Source organism: Astatotilapia calliptera, chromosome 14 (assembly GCF_900246225.1).
Source record: "Astatotilapia calliptera chromosome 14, fAstCal1.2, whole genome shotgun sequence".
Lineage (NCBI taxonomy): Eukaryota > Metazoa > Chordata > Actinopteri > Cichliformes > Cichlidae > Astatotilapia > Astatotilapia calliptera.
The window spans coordinates 6,701,514-6,726,040 of NC_039315.1; the positions used below are offsets into that span (position 1 = coordinate 6,701,514).

At 39.1% G+C, this 24,527-nt stretch overlaps 1 protein-coding gene across 7 annotated transcripts in view; it reads right to left on the bottom strand.

Annotated features, from left to right (window-relative positions):
• The window catches only part of nectin1b (nectin cell adhesion molecule 1b), a 156,154-nt gene that overhangs the window by 30,982 nt on the left and 100,645 nt on the right, over positions 1-24,527 (bottom strand). For 6 of the 7 annotated variants that reach the window (XM_026192901.1, XM_026192906.1, XM_026192907.1 and 3 more), the window contains exons 6-7: positions 4,282-4,429; positions 2,538-2,606 (exon numbers count right to left, since the gene is read on the bottom strand). In XM_026192901.1, coding sequence (XP_026048686.1) covers positions 2,538-2,606; positions 4,282-4,429 — 217 coding nt within the window. The remainder of the gene's footprint in view (positions 1-2,537; positions 2,607-4,281; positions 4,430-24,527) is intronic. The other variant, XM_026192903.1, reaches the window with a different exon arrangement.

The following is a 24,527-nucleotide window of genomic DNA, read 5'->3' on the forward strand; positions in this document are numbered from 1 at the left end:
AGTGACTTTCCTATCTGAAATTTTCGCACCATTGAGGAAGTCTTCAAGCTCACACTCAGAATTAAGATGTTCTCGAAGGTGACAGAAAACCCTCTTTCCGTCCACTTCATGTGAGAGAAAGTGAAGTGTCGCATTCCCACAAGCGTTTGGATTAGAGAGCCACCGTATGCCTGCAGCCCTGCTCGTGGAAAAAACGTGGAGTGTTTGAGCCGATCCTCGGTGCTCTCATTGATTTCTGTTGATCACAATCTTATTTGGCAATTTAAATGCTAATGATACTTTTAATTGCAAGACGGGATAAATGTGATTTGATCTTTAGGAGGCAATTACTTTCATGCTTTGTCTAGCTCCGATCTTTTCAAAAGGCGGACAACAATTACTCTGCAAAGCTCAGCTTTTTTTTCTCCTCTCACAAGAGAAGAAAGGAAAAAACAAGAATGAAGCAAAATGGTGTTTTTGTTCTTTGACAAGTTTATCAAAAACTACTTCTGTTGCTGGGGGAAAATTTTGCTCTTTAGAACACTTAACTTTACAGTTGTACACAAACAGTCACTTTCCAAACCTTTTTCAACACCTCAGGCAATGCTACTAGTGTACATACACTACTATGCAAAAACATAGATATAAGGTGATTGTTATAAACATTTGTACTGCATGTATAACTTTCTGTGCAGAGAAACCAAGCACCATTTTATGCATAAATAACAATAGCAAATAATTTGAAATCACACCGAGTACAACACAGTCCATGTTGAGCGACTCAGAAAGACAAGACAGTTCTACTTTGGTTACAGCTTAAAGCAAGAAGGTGTCCATTAAGAAATTACCATTTATCACATTTAAAAGGTCTCCACACAGCAAAAGTGAAAAGCACTGGTGACCAGTTTATAGACCAAAGGGTACACAAAAACAAATCACGTCTCCACAAATCACTTCTGCTAACGTTACATCTCAAAATGAAATCTAACTTCATTGACTTAGTAGTACTGTGTACTTCTTGTTTGTCCAAATGTCCTCCAGTTATGCTACATTTCAGTCTCAGAACAAGTTTGAAACCTGTGCTCAGTTCAAATTAATCATGGTTGTGTCGTGACATGGGCTCTCGGCTCATGGTTAAACATCCGTTTTACATTCTGCATGCAATACTTTTCAGATACTTTTGTAAATATGACTGGAAAATTGGCAACAAAGTGATTTATGCAAGCAAGTATTTACAACTGTGTCAACACCAGCTGTATGTCAGGAACACTCAAAAGATTGGGGGGGGGGGGGGGGGGGGGTTTGGCCACAATTGGCAGTGCTCTTCTGCATTTTGGAGGTCATACATCACACCCGGGCAAAAGACGATGAACATATTATTCTGAGAACATCGCCTTTGACAATGCCCATCTATTTTGATAATCAGTTGACTATTGTGCCAGTGCAGCCTCTAAAGGGCCAGTGATTTATTAGGATTGACCAATTTTGAGTCACATCATGTGCTGCTTTGTTAGGGCAAACAGAGGCGTGACAGGCGGTGCAGTCAGGCATGTTATCAAATGCCCAGGCCTGATTAACAGCTCATCAACATGCAGAATTAAACAGTCTGGCTAAATGCTTCCCCTTTACTCTGACATTAGACACTCATATACAACTATGAATATCCCCCTACATTGAAATATGCCCCACACATTCTTTTGCAACTTTTCTGCATCCACATAGACGGTTAAACGAGAACAAGTAAACAGTTTCTGAGTAAGACACTGAACATATTTGATGACAAGCCACAGAAAAATGACAAAAATTCATATGAACAATTAAAGCTTTGAATCACATTTCACTACATTAAGCATTACATGCCAAACTCGTGGGAAACAACAACATTTACAGCACTGGCACAACTGTTGTCATGCATATTTGATGAGAGTCATGCAAACAAAAGGAGGGAAAAGAGCAAGAGGTGGAGGAGAGAGGTTGGACAGTGTGGTCTGTCAAAGACATTATCACTCAGCATCAGCTTATGTAAAACAAAGCCTGTATAAGCTTGCGGATTTCTGCTTGATTAACAATTTGATATGTATGTTAACTCTCATCTCGCCTTGTAATTCTGTTCTGTCCAAGCTCCCTGAATCGGATAAACTCTAAGTGGAGCTGGATTTTCCATCTAAAGAATTCTGATAAGGTTTAATTGGTCGTGGAACTGTTTTCATCAAGCTTTATTTTCATTCTTTCTTTTTTCCAAACATCATTGTCGTTATTTGATGTAAGAGTTTATTTTTGCCATTCATCAGATTGACATGTAAAGCCTAAATTTCACTCCAAAGTATTTATTTGCTGTATGCTGTCAAAGCAAGCAGAGAAATTGCTCAGATTTTAGGCATCAAGTGCAGTGTGACTCGTTAGTGAATGATTATTGATCATTTGCTGCTTTCAGCACTCACAATGGTGTGCTCAAGTATGTCACTTGCAGGCCACCATTACATGCAGGCAACAGAATAGAGGATCCAGGAGTACAGGGATCAGCAGGGGATAGACTGGGGTCAGGAGCCTCTACTTTCCTTGTGGGGGACTCTGGCTTCTCAGGACCCTGTGTCACACAACTATCAGCAACAGCAGCAACAGCAATGCTGAGGGAGTGGAGTGGGAAACAGAGAGCAGTTACTTTGGCATCAGAGTGAGAAAGAAAGATAGATTAGCAAGGCGGGAGAAAGAGACAGAAAGCAATGGGAGCGGTAAGAGTTTGTGTGCTTCATTTATCTTGAAAGACAATGCAGAGAGCTAAAAACAGTGTGGTTTCTGCGTCTGTGTGGCCTCAGACTTGGTGGACCTGCTGCCACCACAGAGCACCACAACGTGCAGCCGGCGGAGACCAAAAACCTGGCAGAACGCCTCGTCTGATGTTAGCATCACCGCTTTGAATAATCAAATAAGCTAGAAGATTCTGGAGGGGGACCTCTAAAATAAGCATTGTAATCTCATCATCTGAATTGATTAAAGGCTCATGTGCACCCTGAGCCAGATTCTGCACACCCCCCCAACCTCAGTTGTTTTGGTAATAATCCCAGGGAGAGAGATAGCCAGCTCATGCTCACAGCAGCATCATTCCCATGGGAATGTGGTTTGAATCTTGTATATTCAGAATAGCCAAGAGCATCATGAAAACCCTTGGCAACCACTGAGCTATCTGTCCTGGCCAGGTGTTTTAGATGAAGGGAATTAGCAGGACGTAACTTGAATGCGTGTTTCCTTCTTCATTGAAAACAGATTTCTGACAATTGCTCCAAACCAGATGGCAGAGACTTTTAGTACCTCGAAATAACGCGAAAAGCTATTTTAGATTTTCACAGCTCTGTTGCTTATTGTTCTCTCAGCTGCACCCTCTGCTACTTCTGTTTTCTCCTTTGTGTATGGGCAGCAGCTGGCAACGCTGCAAATTGTCATAGGCGCTGGTTTGCAGACAGAACAAAATTACCTGGTTGGCCGGAGGAGGTGTTGCAGAGTAAATAACATCAGAGTTACAAGGCCCCTTAATGTGTCTTCAGCAGTTTGAATGTCTTAATGGATGCAAGAAGAAGTCTTACACCATCTATTTAAGAATACATTACAAAGTTTACATTTGTAGGATACCTCACCATTAGATCTGCATCACAGGCCTTGCTAAATTGTGCTTGATTTGAGGTATATCTATTTGCAAAAGCAGCGATGGAAAAGAAGTCGTTCATACTCTAATTACTGTTTAAATTAAAATGAATTTGCATAATTCTACAATCGGCTGACCCGACCTCTGGACCTCCTGCATACTTTAAAATCTCAAAGTAATCTCCTTTAACTTCTCGACAATATTGTGACCATCCAACAGAAGCAAATGTTTCCTGAGAAGACTCTGCAGTACATACTCCTGCAATCAGCCGTGATTAAAACAATAGTGTTTTAATGGGAAATGGGCTCATTGCAGCCCACATTACAATCAAGCAACCACTTAATAGCTGCTTTAATAAAAATCATTGATTCTATCTGCTTTGGTAAATGAAGATAGACATTCTCTTTTTTTTAGTGCAATTAAATTCATTTTCATACCGTGACCTTTATGAAAGGAGACTGCTGGCTCCCAGAGTAAATGAGAATGAGACAGTGACATGTCTGCAGCATGTTCCTCCGTCTCCAAACACATTTACTCCCCTAAAAAAGAGTTTCGTCCTTTTCGAAGTGTTTTTTCTCTCGTGGAGTGACAAAGAGTGCACACCTAATCTTACCACCTGTCCATCCCCCTGCAATATTCTCTGGGAGAGGCTTGATACTCACAGGTCATTATCTGTCTCAGTGCGGGTCTTCTGCTGCCGCCGATGGACCATGACAACAGTAACAGCCACGCCAATGATGAGTCCAATGGCAACAACACCTCCAAGGATCCCGATAACACCACCTGGGGGACCCTGCGCCATTGGCTTCTCTGCAGACAAGAGGAGAAATAACAGTGTCAGAGTATGTGCTCTTTGAGTAATTGACACTGCCTGGATGAACTTTAAAAAAAGAAAAATCAACTACAGCCTCCAAAACAATACCAATGACAAATAGACTTCTATGTTATCACAGAGGGAGTCCAACTTTATGCTGTTATTAATAGAAATCTTGGACAAAAGGTTAAAATAATTCAAAAGCAAAGCAGCAATGCACTCAAGAGAAACAAAAACAAAACAACAGGCTATTGTCCAAAGAAAACCTTTACAAACCATTTGACACAACATATGTCAGACTTGAGGTTTTTCTCTCATAAAACACATCCAAACAATATTTTCAGAGAATTATTTCAGGATGAGACCATTGTCCTGCCTGTCCTGGCACTTCATGAATGCCACACTGTTGTGGTCATTCAGCAGCTGCTGTTGCATTCCTAATGTGTGCTCCATCATCTGTTCAAAAGAAGCCTAAATTGGATTGGATTTGACAGTGAACCCAAAGGCACTCTTAAGAGCACAACAATGCTATTATACTTTAAAGTCATTGCCAGCAGGGGCCAACAAAATGCAAAATATATTTCCAGCGTAGCAGAGAAAAAATGTGCGTGGTTTCAGAAGCAAAACAATTCATTTAATTCAGTTGAGAGCAAAAGATGAGAGAGATACGTCTACAAAAGTCGGTTCAACGGAGTTATGAAGACAACATGGAGGTCTAATCCAGTAAACATTGCAGATTGTTGAAGTGACTCTCTGGAGTTTGTTCAATACCTCTGTCTCCCTACTGCTGATAACACCAAAGCTATACACAGGGTTTGCAATGAAAATAATAAAACAAAACAATATATATATATATATATATATACACACACACACACACACACACACACACACACACACACACACACACATATATATATATATATATATATATAGATAATTATTATTATTATTATTTTTTTTTTTTTTTATGTCAGTCAAATGTAAACTTTTACCAGCACCAGAGGGAACATTTACAGAAAATATTGAAAAGCATATATCCTTTGATGTTAACATACAATTCTTTCAACTAAATATATTAAAGGAAACGAGACATTCTTGCACCTTCTTTGCATGAGAGCCTGTTGTTTTTTTATGCTTTGACATCTGATAAACAATGAGTCATTCTGTGTGAGGTCTGAATATATCAAAAGTGTAATACATCTGCTGTCATACACGCAGTCAAAAAGGTAAATTATTACAATGTGCAAATCTTCCCAACTGATGTCAGGTAACACTAAAATAGAACAGCCATCTCTTTTCAGAATCCTACTGTATGTATGATATTTTGCTTCTGAGGACACAAAGCACTGGCATCTGTTGTCTTTGAAAGAGCAGTTAAAGGCGTCCTTTTTAAGACAGGCCAGGGACCAATCAGTGGATGTGAGCCTGTTGTGATGGGACACTGCAAATTCTCACTATCTTCCACTTTGAAAAGGAAAGCCTATCTCCTGCCCTCATGATGTCTCTATTATTATCTGTCTGTCCTTTTTGGTAGTGACAGGACAAGGCCTGCCTCCCAGGAGCCCTCTTCTCAACAGCCCCCGCTTGCTTGATTCAATGCCCATAATGATGGGTACACAGAGGACTACTTCACATACAGCCACACAATAGCAAGCACGTTACCCTACCTTGTACCCAACACACACTGCCTCAAAGTCGGTGATTATATATCGTGTCCATCAGATTGTCATGCCACAGTTGCTATGGCTGATCTAATTTTCTGTCGTCAGGTACATAAGAGTCGCATTGTGTCAAATCTACACACTAAAAGAAAGCAAATAGGTTTTCTTGTACTGAACACACACTTCTTTCTTGTGATGTATTTCAATAAAAAGGCTGTGGAGTAGCTTTGAAGACCAAGCGTAAATGTGATCTTGCTGCAGCACGGGAATAGATAAGCCGGAATTCCTACTGTTGTCTCATTGCACTACATAGTGAAAGCCAGTGGGCTGAATTTCATGGCCCTAATGCAAATGCCAGACACAATAGTGTGTTGTATAACACTAATACACACAGGAGTGGACTGGATCAGAATGCAATTTCCCTGTTGTGGAGCCTTAGGCACTAGACACACAGGACTTACACTGTCACCTCCTAACACATAAAGTTGGGGGAGCCATCTGGTGCGCAGTCTGAGTGCTTTGTTTGTTTCTCATATAGCTGGAGAAAAAAATTAACACTTGCATTTTCTGTCCATGAGTTCTACTTTAAAGGATTACTGCTGGTAACAATCATCAGATATGACACTCACTATGTGTTAATAGACCTCTCTGCATTGAATCATACATGTTATTAATCTCTGTCTCTCTTCCACAATATGTCTTTTGTCCTCTTGTCCTTCTCTCTCCCCAACTGGTCGCAGCAGATGGCCCCGCCCCTCCCTGGGCCTGGTTCTGCCGGAGGTTTCTTCCTGTTTAAAGGGAATTTTTCCTTCCCACTGTCGCCAAAATGCTTGCTCACAGGGGTCACATGATCATTAGGCTTTTCTCTGTATGTATTATTGTAGGGTCTACCTTGCAATATAAAGCGCCTTCAATAAAATTGAATAAAATTGAATTAAAAAGATAGTATTTACAATGTTTGCGTTGGGTGCACAGCAGATAAGGGTAAAACAAGCTTTGGATCACCAACCAGTAACAAGCAAGGGACTGAATTCAGCTCATTCTCAGTTATAACACCAGCCCTGGCATTATGTTCACCTTCTGTGTTGTCATCAAACAATGAAGGAAAAAAATTACACTGAAAAAGAAAACCTCCCAGCTCAAAGCACAATAAGGATCAAAACAAATAAAGTTGTTATATAATACACCCTGTCTCTACACTCTGCTTTGACACAAGTACAAATTTTACTTTCAGCATTAGGAAACGTTAAGAATAGGCAAGGTTCTTTTCTTGGAATAAAAACAACCACTTCAGTTTGTTTTGAATATGTACTTCATATAAGAAGTGATGTCGTGTACCTAAGAGTTATTGTACCTGCTTTAAAAAATGCTACTGCATCTCAGAGAAATTAATAGTTAAATTATTACTTTTAATTATAACATTTCAACTAACTTCTTAGATATCTCAATTAAGCACATATTGGAAGGCAAGACTTCAAAGTGCATGAATATTGACACTTGAGTGTATTGATTCAGAATCTTTTTTCAGCTCTAGTCGAAGAGAAACAAAAAGCTGAAAACGTGTCTCTAACATGAGTTTCTGCAGGTAATGCTACCAAAAAAACAAGCAAAAACAGGCTAAAAAGATCAGTAGAGCATCTTCTGTTATTTATCTGTGATTGGATGAAGAACATATGGAGAACAAACAGAAACACAAGTCTTATAGGTTTGTGTCTTCTACAAAGGTCTTAACAGATCATATTTGCTGACTTATTTGACTCCAAGATAAAAGATATTGCCTATCATTGATAAGTCACCGTATCCAGAAACACAGAGACCCTTATAAATACCCATAAACTCTAAGATCAAATAACCCTCTGACCTTTGATTTTTTACAAGTGGAAAACCTGCATAAAATCTGATCATCTGAAATCAACTCTTTTTAGTAAAGTCCGTTGTTCAAATATGTTTTGTAGCTGCCACTGAAAGATTGCTATTGATTTTCAATAAGTGTGAAGCACTCATCCATGCAGCAGTTCTCTCTGTGCTGTCACTCCACCGCTGTAGCACATTTAAGCTGACAAACTTGACCTTGGCTTTTTCGAGGCTGCAGCTCCCTCTGAGGTGGTGGTAACCTTCATTCTTGTCACACCTACTCTCCAGCGCTCATTGAGCTGCACCAGATGTATGTGCTATTTCTTTTCTGCACCGCTGTATTCAAACATAGATCTCAGTGACAGGAATACATTCAGTTCTCCAGCTGCAACAGAGTTTGTGGCATTGCGCTTGCGTCAAAATTCCCTGATGATCTATTAAGTAGGCATCATTGGATAAGTGCAACTTCTACCCAGCAGGTTGTTCTGTTTGCTGTGGAGTTTAGATGTGAGACCAGCCAGAGGTGCCATGGTATTTGGGGGGGACGCAGTAAATAAGAGCTTTGCATTTGATGATTCATTTCACAGGCTGATACTACAGATTCTAATACATGCTTCCAACAGGAGGCAGTTGCTACTTAGGGAAGACCTGGCATCATCTTATTAAAGAATTCACCTAATGAGCTGAAGCTCTGGCCTGAAAAGTGATTGTTTTCTCATTACTGCTTGAAGCCCTTTTTGAGTAAATGTAAACTACATGCAGAGTGACAGAGCAATTCACCGTCTGGGGTGTCCAAATGAGTGAAAACAGTGTAATCTCAAGGACCAGCTGTACTCAATAGCCAAAACATGTGGGCTCTAGTGTTACCAGTCTCCCATAGAACTTGTTAGTCACACATACCAGAGCAGGAAGAGTTCAGGTAGGAGGTCAAAGGGTGAGCAGCCTCCAGCTGGAGCAGGTTTTGCCCACTCCAAATCCAATCTGTCACAGAACGGAGCAATGCAGGATTTAAAGGGAAGCATTTTCCTCTCCCTTTTTTTTTTTAACCAGATCAGTATGGTTTGTTAAACACTGGCACAGGTAAGACAATTCACAGTTTTTATACATATAAATTCATCCTTGGCAAGTGGAAAAAAGCAGTAAAGCAGAATGAAGGTCAGAATCTAGGTGTCACACAGACAATATTAAGAGGACATTTGTGTAGTGGTGTTTTGCAAAAATGTTCCAGGCATAAGTCTGATCACTCTCCAAGAATGGATGTGGCTCCTGGCGTTCTCCCTCTCTCCCATCAGAAATTGTAATTGCTATCTCCTCCACAGGGGCTGTAATACTTTCCAGCAATACTGGGGAGTTTTCAAGTGGACAGATTGAGAGTCTGGCTAGTAACCCATGCCAACTCCACACCACCAATGCCAGTCTGAGACAGCAACCTGTTCCAAACACCGCACTGACTGGTTTTCTACCTTGCTTGCACAAGTTGCCAGTCAACTAACACAGCAAAGCAGGCAAGGTGTCTAGCTTTATCTCTCTATTCACAAGTTTTACCGTTACCTTATGGGGATCCAAATGCCCAGGCTGTTAGTAATTTATCTAGAAGAGATTTTTTTTCCAACTCTTTTCCTCAATGGGTAAATGCTACAGGCCCAATAAAGAGAAAGAAATGCGGTTTAATGGAGTTCATAAATCTGTATTTCAAGCTGCCAACTCCAAGCGGTACATGCTGTTTCGTTCCCCTACCCCTCCCCTGAGTTGGTAATCTCGTTAAAGTTCAATGTTTCCAGAGCGCTCTCCTCTGAGAGCAGGGGCTCCTGATGTCATCGTCTTTTCCACAGTAGTTTGCCCTCTGGAGAGGTCTGCATCCCATTTCACCTAGATTCACATTGATGGTCTGTTTCTTCGCCACCTTTCAGACCTGATGCGTCAAAATGGAGACAGAAGCTTGGAGGTGAAGGGGGCAGGGGAATTGTAATGGTCTGATTGCTGTTCGACATCACTCCACAGAGGGCAGCACTTCATTAAATACAAATTGTTAACACATGTGATGTGTCTATTAAGATGAAACCAAGCCCATTACAAAGCTAACTACCTTGCACCTGCTGGGCTGACATAACAACAACAACAACAACAACAACAACAACAAAAAGTTGCAAGTACACTATAATAATAACAAATTTTCTCTTTTTCTTTTTTTAATACATTCCTGACAATTGCAGTAATAATGGATTCATATCACTGCATGGCTGAATAAATGTCTGCTGAGCCATCCTGTTTCCCTTTATAGCCTCTTTCACTCTTGTGTAAACATTTTGCCACTCAATGGTACGTTAAGGCAATCTGGGGGAGTAATCACCAATCTTCAATAAGAAAAATAAAAAACACAGCCTGTTTCCATGGTTAAACAGATGACACTCAAAGTCAGCACAGTGAGCTGGAGATCTCCATGTAACCACAAATATTAGCTTGAGGTGTCTGATGAACCGCTGGGTCCAGTGAGGTAGATGAAGCAACAGTAAGCAGCACCAAAGCCCCTGTCAATGAATATGAGATTGCTGGTTGCCAAGCTGATGCTGTCATGAGGTATTACCCCATGTGACAGCCCAAATAACAACAGTTCTAATTAAAAAGTGATTGGAATGGGTGGACCACTGCCTCCTAATGGGGGAATAAACCCGCAGCATCACTCCAGGAAGTGAATTGCGTTCATTTATTAACTTCAGGAAGCCAGTAGCTGCTGTCAAGGTATAATGGCTTAGTTTTAAAGCTACAGAACTTTCTATGCATTCTGCTTATTGATCCATTCAACCGAGATCTTCAATTAGAAATAAGCATATACCAATGTTATAGACAGACTGTCCAATAGTTTTGTGTGAAAGATGTTGAATTTTTAGAAGTATACAGTAACTCCACTGCTGTTTCTTCTGCTATGCATTGTCATTAATCTGAAAACAAGTTTGGCCCTAAAAAGAGCTGGCCTTGCAGGAAGGTTTGATGATAGGGCTCCCAGTGTGCTATAGCAGGCACTCTCTCGTGCTTGAGCCCTTTCATGCCCCAGCTGAACTCCTCTATGTGTTGAATGTTAATTTAATGGATGCTTCCAGCTCTAAACTGGAAGAACAGCAGCGCTTCTACAGATCTGTACCCCCTTCTCTACTATGTCCTCCCTCTTCTGCCTTCTTTTCGATGTAAGCAAAATTACCTCTCACTGTCTCTCTCTGGCAAGCTCCACGAGGTCACGGCTGTAATTTCCTTTGCCTGGTTAAAAGCTGACAGAGCAACAGACCCAGTCAGTCTGGTTATGTTCGAGAGGGGGTTTTCAATTTAGCAACACTTGGACTGGGGAATCTGCAGATCCCATCCCAAAGGCCAGCCCCTTTCACTGCCCCCGCTGCTAAGCAAGTGTTTCATCTCAAGCACTATACACACTCAAACATATTCAAATAACCACTGTGGGAGTCAGTATTAAATCTGAAATACAATATATTTATATTCCTGGACAGGACTGTTTGTGTTCTCTCTGGAAAATTACCATTGATTCCTTTATTCACACTGGCAGACCTCTGGATTTCAGTGGAAGAATACAAATTTGCTCTTCGATATTTATTTGTAAAGCACCCATCTCCCGTTTGACATTTTAATTTTTTCCCCTGCTGAGTCTTTTGTCAATGTATCTAACATCAGCTTTTCTTTTTACCTTTTAACCCTCTCAGGCTCAAATTAAGTTTTTGTTGCTAATGCACAAAAGAATACCTGCAGTGGTACTTCTGAGTAAAAATACTCATGAAATATGTATGTGGGGTAATCAGGTTGTTAGCTTTTAACTGTTGCAAATCTGCAACGCCTGCCTTGAGAGGGTTAATAGATTGCAATTTGCATTTTTTGTTTCTGTGAATCATTAGAGCTTTCTCTTTTTTAATGTATCACTTCATAAACACAATATAACACCTAGTATAAATGAAATGCCTATAAAACGCGTGTAACACCAGACATCTTTACATTTTCATGTCACCGATGACAGTTTTCTGTGCAAACCTCTCATTATCTCTGCAGGTCTGACATTTCAACTTAATGTGCCAACAAGTATTTGACTTACATATGCCATGTGTTTTCAATGTGTTATGTATGTTGTTTCCTAACAAGGTGATCTAAAAAGAAATGAGAAGAAGATCAGCTACAACTCAAGGTCAAATAGATAGGGAATTAATTTATAATCCTTGAGCTTTACAATCTCAGTTAAAACATTTAATTAATTCAATCATGATGTCAAATACATAACTGGATTCTTCTGATGCAAATTATATGGGAACATATGGTGATTAGCAATACTTGTTCATAAGGCAGACATTAAGCTGATGTTCATCTTAACACTAAAAGATGAATTGTTATTGTCTACATAGACACACAAAGTCATTATGTTCATCACTCAGAATTATTATCCAATTCCTAATTAGAAATCACCTAAATGTTTTGATTGATTATGTCCAAGTATATCAAACAAAGTCATTCATCACGTTTCTGACAAGCCTCAGAGTTATTTCACTTTTTGTTTTCGTTTTCTAGGTGTACTGGTGATGCTAAACTTGCATGAGTTACTGTCTCCTGTGTCTGAAAGTTCTTAAAATTAATGGTGCCAAATGTGATATTAGTTAATTAAGCTGATTCAAATGTGGCCTTGTCTGTCAGCAACAATTTATTTTCCAATTTTAAACCTGATAATATGCCCTGCATTGTGCAATGCAATACCTTTTTTTAAGAGAGAGTGTGTTTCTTAAATTAGGATTGCTAAAACGATGATCTACAACTCACAAATTACTCCAGAGGAAATCTGAACTGACAAATGAAAAGAAACCTACCAGAAAAGACATGGCCTCGGGCAATGACTTCTTCCAGCTATTCAGTAAAATAGGCAAAGCTCTTTGGGAAAAGATTCAAAAGATGGCCATCTCAGAGATAACCATCTTGTCTGTTTGGAGCACACAAAAGTAAACATGTCTTTAAACAAGACCTGTCTGTTGATACTTCTCCACCCTTGGATTTCCAACCGTGTTTTCAGAAGTGATGTCTACCCCAGGCCAAATCCTCAAAATAGCGATCGCCAAAAAAAAAAAAAAAAAAAAAAAAAATCATAAAGGCTCTGGAAGCAGCATGGGAAATGAAATATAGCATATTTCTAAAATTATTCACAGGCTTCCTGCAGTCTAACATATTAATGGTGTTGTAGTGGAGGGACCCTGACTTCACCCCAGTTATATTTTTAGAATTTTAAATTCTTTCTTATCTGTACTGAGGAACAATTCAGTGCAAATCTAGGGGGCTTTAAGTGAGCATAACACCCTCTCAAACACAGTAAAATAAGTGGACTTCATGTTTTATCTAGTTGGTTTGTAAAGTAACAATGACATTTGTTTTGCATAGTTAACATACCACGTAGAAGCTGGGTAGTAATTATGTGTCAATTGTGTTTATGGCACCAGTTATTCATGTAACAAAACAAAAAGATTATCTTTAGGTGACCCGGAGACAAACTTTTGGGGGGGGTTTAATAAGTGTTTAAGGCAAAGCAATTACCTAAAAGTGTAGTAAATACACACTGCCTAGATTAAGTGCACAGATAACTTCAGTTGGTCAGGAAAAACTGGCCTATTTACCAATCACCTATTTATTGTAACAGCAGAATTAAGGAGTTAGAGTTTGGCATCTATGCCAAGTTCATCAGCAAATACAGTTTGTGCTTTGGAAAAGTATTTGACCCAGTCCTAGCTACTTACATTTTTCAGATCATCAAAGAAATTTTAATATTAAACAAAAATACGCTGAGTTAAATACAAAAATGTTATTTTTAATTGATTATTTCACTTCTTAAGGGGAAAGGGCTATCAAGACCTAGCACGCACTGTTACAAACTAATTGCCTCCCTTGTTAAATAATAAATTAACCACATTTTTTGAAAGCTGAGCCACACCCAGGGCTGTTGAATCAAGAAATCACTTCAATAGAACCTGTCTGACAAAGTGAAGTAGGTTAAAAGATCTCAAAAAGCAATAAATCATGCCATGATCTAAAGAAACAGCTGAGAAACAAGTCATTGACATTGTCATCTATCAGTCTGGAAAAGGTTACGCAGCCATTTCTAATGCTTTGGGACTCCAGTGAACCACGGTGGGAGCCATTATTCACAAATGGAGGAAACCTAGAAGTGAACTCCAGCAGAAGTTACCAGCCTCCCCAAATTACTCCAAGAGCGCATCAATGACTCATCCAGAAGGTCATAAAAGAACCAAAAACCCAGAACAACATCTAAAGGAACTGCAGGCCTTATTTACCTCAGTTGAGGTCAGTGTTCACGAAGAAAGAGACTGTGCAAACATGGCATCAATGGGAGAGTTACAAGGTAAAAAACACTGCTGACGCAAAAAATCAAAACAAAAAAAAAAAAAACCCCACAAAGGCTCATCTCACATTTGGGAGAATATTCTGTGGAGTGTGAAGTCAAAATTGTAACTTTTTGAAAGGTTTGAGTCTCGTTACATGGCGTAAAATGAACACAGCTTTTCATAAGAGGAACATCATTCAAACATGGTGGTAGTGTGCTGTCTGGGGATGCTTTGCTGCCTCAGGACTTGGAAGATTTGCTCTAATTGATGGAATCGTGAATTCTGTTCTCTACCAGAAAATCCTGAAGGGGAATATCTGGACATCAATTTGTTCCCTAAAGCTAAAACAAATTTACAAAGAAGAAAAACTCATTGCTAGTTATCGCAGATGCTTGATAGCAGTTCTTGTGGCCAAGGGTAGAATATATTGGATTTTCCTCACACAGGGCCAGGTAGGTAGATTATAATTTGTTTGACGAACTGAAACATTTAACTGTGACGAATATGCAAACAAATTAAGAAATCAGGAACGGGAAAAATATTTTTTTTTATGGCACTGTATGTTGTATATCGAAAGTATTTCTCTTGTCTACACCTGGCCAAAGTATCAAAACAGAAGTAATGCAATGCAGCAATGGCACCGATAGCCTACTGGGAACCAGCCTATTCTTTTATGTCCTCTGTTACGGACATTTGGTTTTGGTCTACATCTTTTGACTTACCCACCTAAAGAGGAGAGAGCCAAGAAATTACAAAAAGTTCAATGGGAAGATCCTTTTTTCCCCGGTTCTCATGAAGATATGATAAGAGTGAGCTATGTTAATGCTAACATTTTTAAAAAATTGCCTGATGCACAATGCATTCACTTCCCAAATTTGTTTCTACATATGCTTTGTTCAGTTTGTATATCAGTGTTGGTCAAGTTACTTGAAAAAAGTAATCAGTAACTAATTACTGATTATGTCCCCCAAAAAGTAATCCCGTTACTTTACTGATTACATATTTTCAAAAGTAATTAGTTACTTAGTTACTTTTTAAAAACTTGATTTACAACCTGAATAGGTGATAAAGCAATAGATCTTTCAGCACAATTCTACTTTTTCTGCATAATCTATCATATAAAATGTAATCAAATGGAAAAGTCTCCTTTTAAAATTTGTTTATTAGTTTTAATCTTTTAACTTAATGCATCAAACAAAGATTTAATTATATACAACATTCACTGACTGGAAGAAATTTGTTTAACGTTTAAACCTATTTTCTGCACATTCCTGCACATAAAATAAAATAGGTTTTTGTGTTTACACTCACTCTTTCAAACAGATGCAAGTAAAACACAGCAGAAAATAAATAAAATCAAAGACTAGCGGTCCTTTTACTCTATTTTCACCTGTTTAGCAGGAGTGGGGTAGGCGGAGGTTTACCCTGGTGCAGGTGTGCCGCAGCGGTCAGTTGAAGAATCCGCGAGATTATTTGTGAATTTCCCATTCCATGGTAGCGTACTCGGTTCTTGCTCGGAAGTTAAGGGTTTTTTTTGCTGTGAAAAGGAGTTTTCTTCCCACGCAGTGAATAGCGGACACTAATGTTTTTGTCACTTTTTATGGAATCAAACTCAAAATAAGGTCAGTACTTCCACGCTTTAAACGCTGCACGCTCATACTCTCTCCCGCACTCGATATATGATCCATTGTTGATCTGCACACAGCTTTTGTCACGAACATCGCACTCGCTTACGTCATTGTCATGAGATACTCACGAAAGAATCACGGTTTTAGTAACGCAGTAACGCAGCGTGCTTACGGCAAAGTAACGGTAATCTAATTACCGTATTTGCAATAGTAATCCCTTACTTTACTCGTTACTTGAAAAAAGTAATCGGACTACACGTTACTGCCCATCTCTGGTGTATATAGATTAATTTAGAAAAAAGTTACAAACATTTCACATATTTTCTATTTATTTTGTTTTGCTTTGAAATGAAATGAGATGAACACCTTTCATTGAATTCACCATCTGACTGAGGCCTTTCTGTGTGGAGTTTGCATATTCTTCCCATTCTGTCTCTCTGCTAGCCCTGCGACAGACTGGCAGCCTGTCCAGCGTTTAGCTCGCCTCTCGCCAACAACTCGCCCTAAATTGGATAAGCGGAAGAGGATGAATGGATGAATGGATGGATGACAGAAATGATTTAGGATGTTGTTGCAGACTAAATGACACATTTTTTTTGGTAAGCAAAGCAACATAATTGAGCTTTGTTCAAGTTACACAAAGGCCAAAAAAAAAAGTCAATATCTTCTTGGATGCCAAGTTAGTAAGTGACATGAGAGATGCTACTGATCAAAAACTTTGTATAGTGCAGGGGCAATTCTAGGATTAGAGCTTTGGGGGTGCTGAGCACCCAGAGAGCTGCCCAGCCAAGCAAGATAAACTTTACACGTCACGATGAGACTTCTTCCCTGTCTGTTTCAGTCCCTGCATCCTTAAATGTCTCCAGTTGTCCCGAGTTCTCTATGACTGTCTCCTTGGTGCATTTAAACACCTGTTCCTCCCTGTCCTTGTCATCTGTTGTCTTCATCTCTGTTATCAGTCATCAAAATTTTACCATCTCTGTGCAAGTCTGCAAATTTCTTTATTAAATCATAAGATTCTTAAATCCATCAAGTCTCTCTGTGCCTGGGTCCTCGTCATAAAACATGACATCACTGTTTTGTACATTTTAATACAATTGAATCCCCACATTCGTGAAAGAAAACCAGAACACTTTTTTGAAAAGTCTGGAACAAAACCATCAAATCTGATAAAGGTTATTTAAATGCTACAAAAGAAGAATGGATTGGAATAAAAACACAAATACATATCCTAACCTTAATTGCTGGGGGAAAATGAATAATGCCAACAGTATAATACAGATACATTAAAAAAACACTCCCAAAACAGAATAAATTATTATAAATTTTTAATAAAAAACTCTTAAGATGGAGGCAACTTTGCCTGTGGCAGAATGTATACAATGTATGAAAAAAAATCTTTACTGCAGATACTAATTTTACTAATTTAATAATACTAATTTTGTGTTGTAAGATTTATGAGTTTCATGCTTTCATAGTGGTACTTGGGAGAGCTTGACATTTTTCTCAGGTGGTAAACACTGTAAAAAGTTTGCTTTTTAGAATATAAACAGAGCACTCTGCTTCTCTTTACAGCTCCTCACTCCACCAGGGTTCTGTTTGGCACTTTCTGATTAGGGGTGGGTTTTAATAATCGATTCATCGATTAAAATCGATTCTGGCTTGGATAACGTGATATGGATTCATTAAAACCCTGAATCAATTTTTTTTTATAGAAATGTATTTTGCCCAAAATTCCAGAATCTCAGGTGAAACGTCACAAAATTTTGACAACCACCAAACATTTAAAACAGTAAATGGGAGCAGGCACGGCTTCTGCACAAAGACGTAAACACAAAGCGCAGACCCACGGATCAGAATCAGTGAGATGTCACCTTTCTCACCCGACGGCACGGACACGGTCGGGGCTGAAAGCTGACAGCTTGCTGATTCTGATGTTTCGACGGGTCCGCACTTTGTGTTCACGCCCTTTTTGCGCTGATTCTAAAGCTGTTAGTTTGATCTCTCTCCAAACAATATTGACCGAGCCAGCAGCAAAAGAAGATCCAAACTAAGCTTCACATAAACATTGTCATGGACTCCCTCTTACTTTTGCTGTTTGCTTCTACCACAATAAAATCACACTTCATGCACAGCTCGCTCTCTCTTTCTCAGTGTACTTCAAGAACAGTTTCCCGTCTATCCCCGAAATCTGTTTTCTGCATTATTCGCTTGCTTGTTATTTACAGCGCAGTCGGCTGATGTTTTTTTTCCCTTTTACTTACTTCCGAAAAGAAAACCTAATTTCGGCCATTCAATAGGCTTTTGAACAAATTTAAACTTTTTAAAATTATACAAAATGCAAAACCGCTGTAACTTCAGAGGTAATGTTCATAAGTTGATTAATGGTTTTCTTTCGTTTTTGATCTACTGCAGAATATTTTTATAAAATCCCAGGCCAGGAAAGTCACCTTCATGTTTTTTCTGTGTTTTATCTTCAGCTACTTTGACACAAAGGCATCTGCTGTGATGCTCACACCTTTGAGCCTGGAAAATGTCAGCTTCCTTTTTATAGATACAAAAATATGTAAATGTACTGATCTGAATTATAATATTTCTGACTGTCTGAGGCAAAATTTTCCAGATTCAAATCGAATTGAATCGATTCGAATCGTGGATCGAATCGATTCAGGCCCTTGTGAATCGGAATCGAATCGATTCTAGAAATCAGTGACGATACCCAGCCCTATTTCTGATAGTGTGCAAATGTGATGTACGTACTGCGGCAGTCATACAGACAACTGGACGGTCCAAAAGTTGGCCTACCAACTCTACTAAAACCTACTGGCTGAGGTTTTAGTAGAGTTGTGGCTGAACCACATAATATATCATTAATTTTAATCTCCGCAATCAATGATAATGTTATGTTGGAATGTTGTTAAAGAGGGTCAAAAATGTTTCAACCCAGTTTGTTTTGCAGATTCTGTATAGCAGCTTTAATATAGGGAGAACACAACTTCCAGATTGTGTGAGTAAAATCAGGTTTTTTCCTCTTTGTCAGTTTAACAGTTTCTGTTTTGGCTGTCACTGTTCCCTGTCTGTTTTCTTACCTGGTTCTTCCTGACCTTGTACTTTCTCCTCACATTCCCCTCTTTAGACTGACAATCATACACAAATAGATTCAATTAGGTGAAAAATTACATTAATATGAAAAAAATACTATTAAGATCACTAACAAATAGTCCTCTCTCAGTGTACTTTCAACCAAAAGGCAAATAACCAAACCACATGAACATCTAATAAAAGATATAAATATTGAAACACTGATCCAACATTATTCTAAATGTGGCTCCTTTTTAAAAAAAACAACAAAACAAAACAAAACTTCTTTATATCCACTATGAACCTGGCTGTCTCTGTGTACACACACACACACACACACACACACACACCGGGAGTTATAAGATTAATGGGCATTCAGTCAGTCAGCTAGTTAGTATCCATTTCAAACAGGACAGTGGTAACAACAGCAGGTTACGGACAATATTAAGTTTTAGATTTTAAATAGGCTGTATACATTTCAATGGGAGCAACAGGACGGTCAAATGTCGCTGATTTTACTACAGAGCAGGACGGATTGTAGGGTAGCAAACATCGACGGAAAAGTTTTCAACACTGCAGGTTACCTGGGTGTAATGTTTTTCAGCTAAAAAGAAACATGGCCTGACACCTACCTAACTATATGAAGAGTAACTGAAGGTTAAATGCAGCTAATATGTCTTGTTTTAAGCCAGGCACTAACACCTCTGCTCCGCTACGTCTCAGCCACCATCGCTCTGGCAGCAACGGTGCTAGAGAGCTGGAAGAAACCATTCTCTTTTTTTTTTTTTTTTTTTGGGGGGGGGGGGGGGGGGGGTATCTATACTTTTGTTGTTAAAATGTTACGTCTCAACCAAGTACTGTATGCTTTTTTAGTAGTGTGTCAGACAAACAGCAATTATTGTCAAAAAAAGTAAGAAATCTTTGGGGGTGCTGAAGCATTTTTGGGCTAAAAATGGGCTAAAATCGCCCCTGGTATAGTATCAGACAAAAGTAGAGAAAATATTATTTTTTAGCTTGTGATTGAGGAAAAAGAAGCTTTAAAAAGGCATGTCCATATTCATAAACACCTGTGAGGAGAATCAGTCAATATGCAACAAATATAATGGTTGTGAGCATGCCAGAACAATTACACTGGTAGAAACAGCCTCCATGCTGTTTCACTGGAAATCAGGTTCAACAGTCTGGCACTAATGTGCACTTCATTGTGGTTTATGGAAAGCCAGGCTGCTATGAGGACTCCACAATTGACTGCTTCCACAGCTCTTGAGAATTCAAGCAAACACTTCACTGAAAGCATGATGTGGCACTAGGAGTGGAAACAGCAATCGATGGATGGATGAAATCCTTTCATCCTGGATTCATTGCACTTGCAGAAGAAGAAGCTAAAGAGAACAACACTGTATGGGTGCATACTGAATTTTCCAAGTGGAAATAAACCCCTTAAACTTCACACAGGGGATTTCTTGAATCTCAGCAATCCCTACCTCCACTGCAAAAAAATGTGTTTGTGTCACCAGTTTGTCGTTCCAGGAAAAGTCAAATAAAACTGAAATGTGGACCCTGACATGAAGGCACACAAGTGTGTCAGACAGGTTGTAATACTCCAGCAAAGACTATATCTGTCATTTAAAACTGTGCTGATTAAGCAAAGAATGACCACTGATGCGAATATGACCCATCACCACAAACCACAATTTTATGGCTAATACAGTCAATGATGAGGAGAACTATTTGGGGAGATTTCTGCCATGAAGGTCAAGCCAAGAAAATCACTGAGTAATCTCACTGGGGGATTGAAATGTATGTGTACTCATACTGAAGCTGAGATGGTATTTAAAAGGAGAAATGAGTATACAACAAACTTACAAAGTATTTCCACTTGACTCTTGTGCACCTTTATGCGCAGTATTGCTTCAATCCATGCACATTTTCCAAGACAGACAGACTGATTAATGGCAGTGGCTACATATATATATACCTGACAACCCCTCTGATCTGTGGCTCAGGGTTTAAAGTTTAAAGAAGGAGGTATGTCCTCTTCACCACAGACAAGAGAAAAAGCTCTCTCCTTACTCGCAGAAGCTAGCTCAACTCAGATCAGCTCCAGACCACGTAACAGGGGTGACTATTGTGATTCTGCACGCATACCATCAGCCCCTCATCCAAGCAGGGTGCAGCTTCACTCTGAGCACACACTGCTTAGACAGACACCAGAGTTTCAAAGGCATTTCATCGAGCGGCTGAAGCTGCTTACTTCCACCACTAAATACTGCCACGGAATCTCAAGACTCAGCTGTGGTCACTAAAATTATCTGTGGTTGGAAATCAGTGAGGGGAAAGAGCACAGGGATACGATGAAGTTGTGCAAGTCCTTGGAAACAAAACTGGGGTCTTTTTTTCAACGTTATGCCTGAAATTACCTCTGGGCGAGGAGAAGTCTGGGAGCATGTTATGGATGTGCGGTTATTTTGATAAAAATGCATTTAAATTTAAAAAATGATCTCAAACATGTGCAGAGTTAAAGTCAAAGAAAACCCCACTAGACAGGACAGTAAAAGCGTAAAAGGTTTAAACATTTACATATCTATCTTCTTTGGACTCGCTTTGTTGCTTTTGGAAAGCGCACACGTGTGGTAAAGAAAAAGAAACAGAAGAAAAATAAAAGATGTCGATACGACCCAGTGAAAACATGCTTTATTATTCTCCAAGAGGCATGAAAACACACGAGCGCTTACAAAAATACACACACAGTTCACAACAGAATCTAGAGACACACGTCTAACCTTAACCCTACCTATACAGAAGCTGTTCAGTCAAGGTTGTCAAGAGTTAATCAGGATTTAGTGGTGCAGTGATTCTCCATTGTTGCGTGTGTAGTTTAAAAAATCTGGGACTTTAATCAGCAAATTTTAATGATGTTTTATATATAAATATATAGCTATATTAATTAAAAATTAATGCTGTTGTTGTCCTAGTGTCACAACTGAAAGAACAGCCTGTCTAATCTGAAAAATGCATGGATTATTAATATATATGCAGTCAAACCTCTCTGAAGACAAAGGCTAAACTCAAAAGACCAAAGCTGAGCTTGTACGTGCACCACAACTTGTAATGCCTCAACACTTTAATTACAGATTTGGGTCTTGCCAGCAACAATCACACTACAATGTGAGAGAAGTTAATAAACACAACAGCAGAGTGGGTCTTTGACTAGTAATCATCTGAGAATGAGGGGAACTGCTCTGGAGACAACTTGCTAAATGGTCCCATCCACAAAATGTTGCCATGTGGAAGTTTGCATTACCATTTAGGACCAAATGTTTCTTTGTTCGGTTGCAGTGGAGCTGCAACAGTGTAATTTCAGGGAGGATTGGAGGCGAGGACCATGGTGGGCAGCTTTTTTTCCCCAAAAACCAGATGCACAGATGATCCATTCATTCCCAATGAATACTTGGTTTGAGGTTGGGAGGTTTCAGTTTGTTTTTTGTGATAGTAATGGCTCTATAAATAGTCTTGTTCGAGATGAAAGAAAGCTCTTTTATCCTTTTTAGTAGGATCTTTCATCCAAGCCTTTTCATCGAGTTTAACAGGACCAAATTTCATATTGACCTGATAAAAGCAGTGATAAAATGCAACAATGTAGCCTGAAGTGTTGCACCAGTCAAAACTAATTTGAAATCAGTTAAAGTCATGCTGTGACAAACAAACAGTGTTAGCCACGGCCAAATGGCTGCTTTTACTTTGACATCTATCATGAGTTACTGAGTGTCTACTATCGGCAGTAATTTATTTGGATTGTTAAAAAGTTGGATCTGTTGTGCTACACAGTCATGTCTTAGTTATTATCTGAAAACATCCATGTTAAAGACAGTTGAAAGTTTAGCACTTCTGCATCATGGTTCATTGCGGTTGCATTCAAAGATTACAAAGTCTCATGTCACAAATCTGCAGAAAAACTTGAAAACTGTGGTGTTTTTGAAGCACTTCTAATGTATTTCTGCACACTAAGACACACCTCTTCATTATCTTCTCCATTCCCTCTTCGTTCATAAATGCAGTAAAATCATTTTTGGATGAATCTGCACTGTTTGTTTGTTTGTTTGTTTTTTCCCAATACTGAAAGCAGCATTGAGAAAACATGCTTTTGTTCTTTGAGTGAACTGACCCTTTAAAAATCTCCACTCTGGTACAAAGGATGACTGGCTTTCACACAGCACCTCACTGTTTAATCCAAATAATGGTGGGACAGATAAAGAAGCTACAGTATGTTCGAGTTAAGCTCAGTGCTCACCGTCTACTGATCTCTTTCAAACGACTTGACCGCTCTTCTTGGATTATCTGCTGGATACGGGGCAACGTGATCATGACTGTGTGAACCCGTGTGTGCAATGTGCATGCAAGTGTGTGTGTTTTAATTAAAGTTTGAGGAGGACTGGGAAAAGTTTAATTTGGCATTGGCAGAGTGAAAAATTGTCTCGTTTTCTTGTCTTCATTTCTGTGTCATTTCTTATCTTCCTTTAAGCTCGGCTACTGCACAGGTTATCTCCAAATTACCAACAGAACTCATTTATTCTTCAATTGAATTAGGTCCTAGAGAGATGGCCTGCACAACCATCTCTTCTTTATAAAACAACCCACCAACTGTGGTTATCCACAGCTACATTGATTAAACCGCGGAACAACCTGGATCAAACACCTCAATCAGACAGCACGGCTTGTTCCCTCTCTTTGTCTCTCTAACAATTCTTCTTCCTCTCGGTCTCTCTTCTCCCAACTCCTGACAACAGTGACATCAGATTTTCACAGAACATATTGCTGGTCACACAATATAGAGCTTAACAGAAATGCTACAAGTGTACAAATGCATCTATTTCTAGTTGCCATGTCAATTGTAACCAAACTGATTTTAATTAAAGATGTGGGGGGTTTTCTCTCGTTGTTCTGAGAGTATTTATAAAAACAACAGTACAAAACCAGGAACAATTCATTCTCGAAATGTAATTATGCTTTCAAAAGTGCAAAAATCACAAAGAGTTTAAAAGACAGGGCTGTAAGAAAGTAATAAAGGAGGCAAAGAAAACACATTTTACTCCTAAGGCATCACATCAAACCAAGAGAAATATATCCTCGCTGAAACTGGGCAAGAGTGCCTGCAATCGTTTAGTAAGGAAAGAAATATCAGAGGGAAAACATAAATAAACAAAACACCAGTGCCAGGGCTACAGTTCATTTTTACTTTATGCTAATTTGTGCCAGGCCATGGGTTTTCATCCACACCACAGTTACTAAAAAATATTGCGTTCAGACAGTGAACGAAGTGGATGTGAGTTTTATGATATTCTAGAGAACACAAATAATCATAAAAAATGGCTGGCTCATTGAGAGATAAATCTCGGATATTTCAAAATTGCACATAGTTCTGTCGTATAGGAACAAAGTTAAGCATCTGCTATCGTTCCACCTTGTTTCTTTTATTCACATACAACCAACATAGGC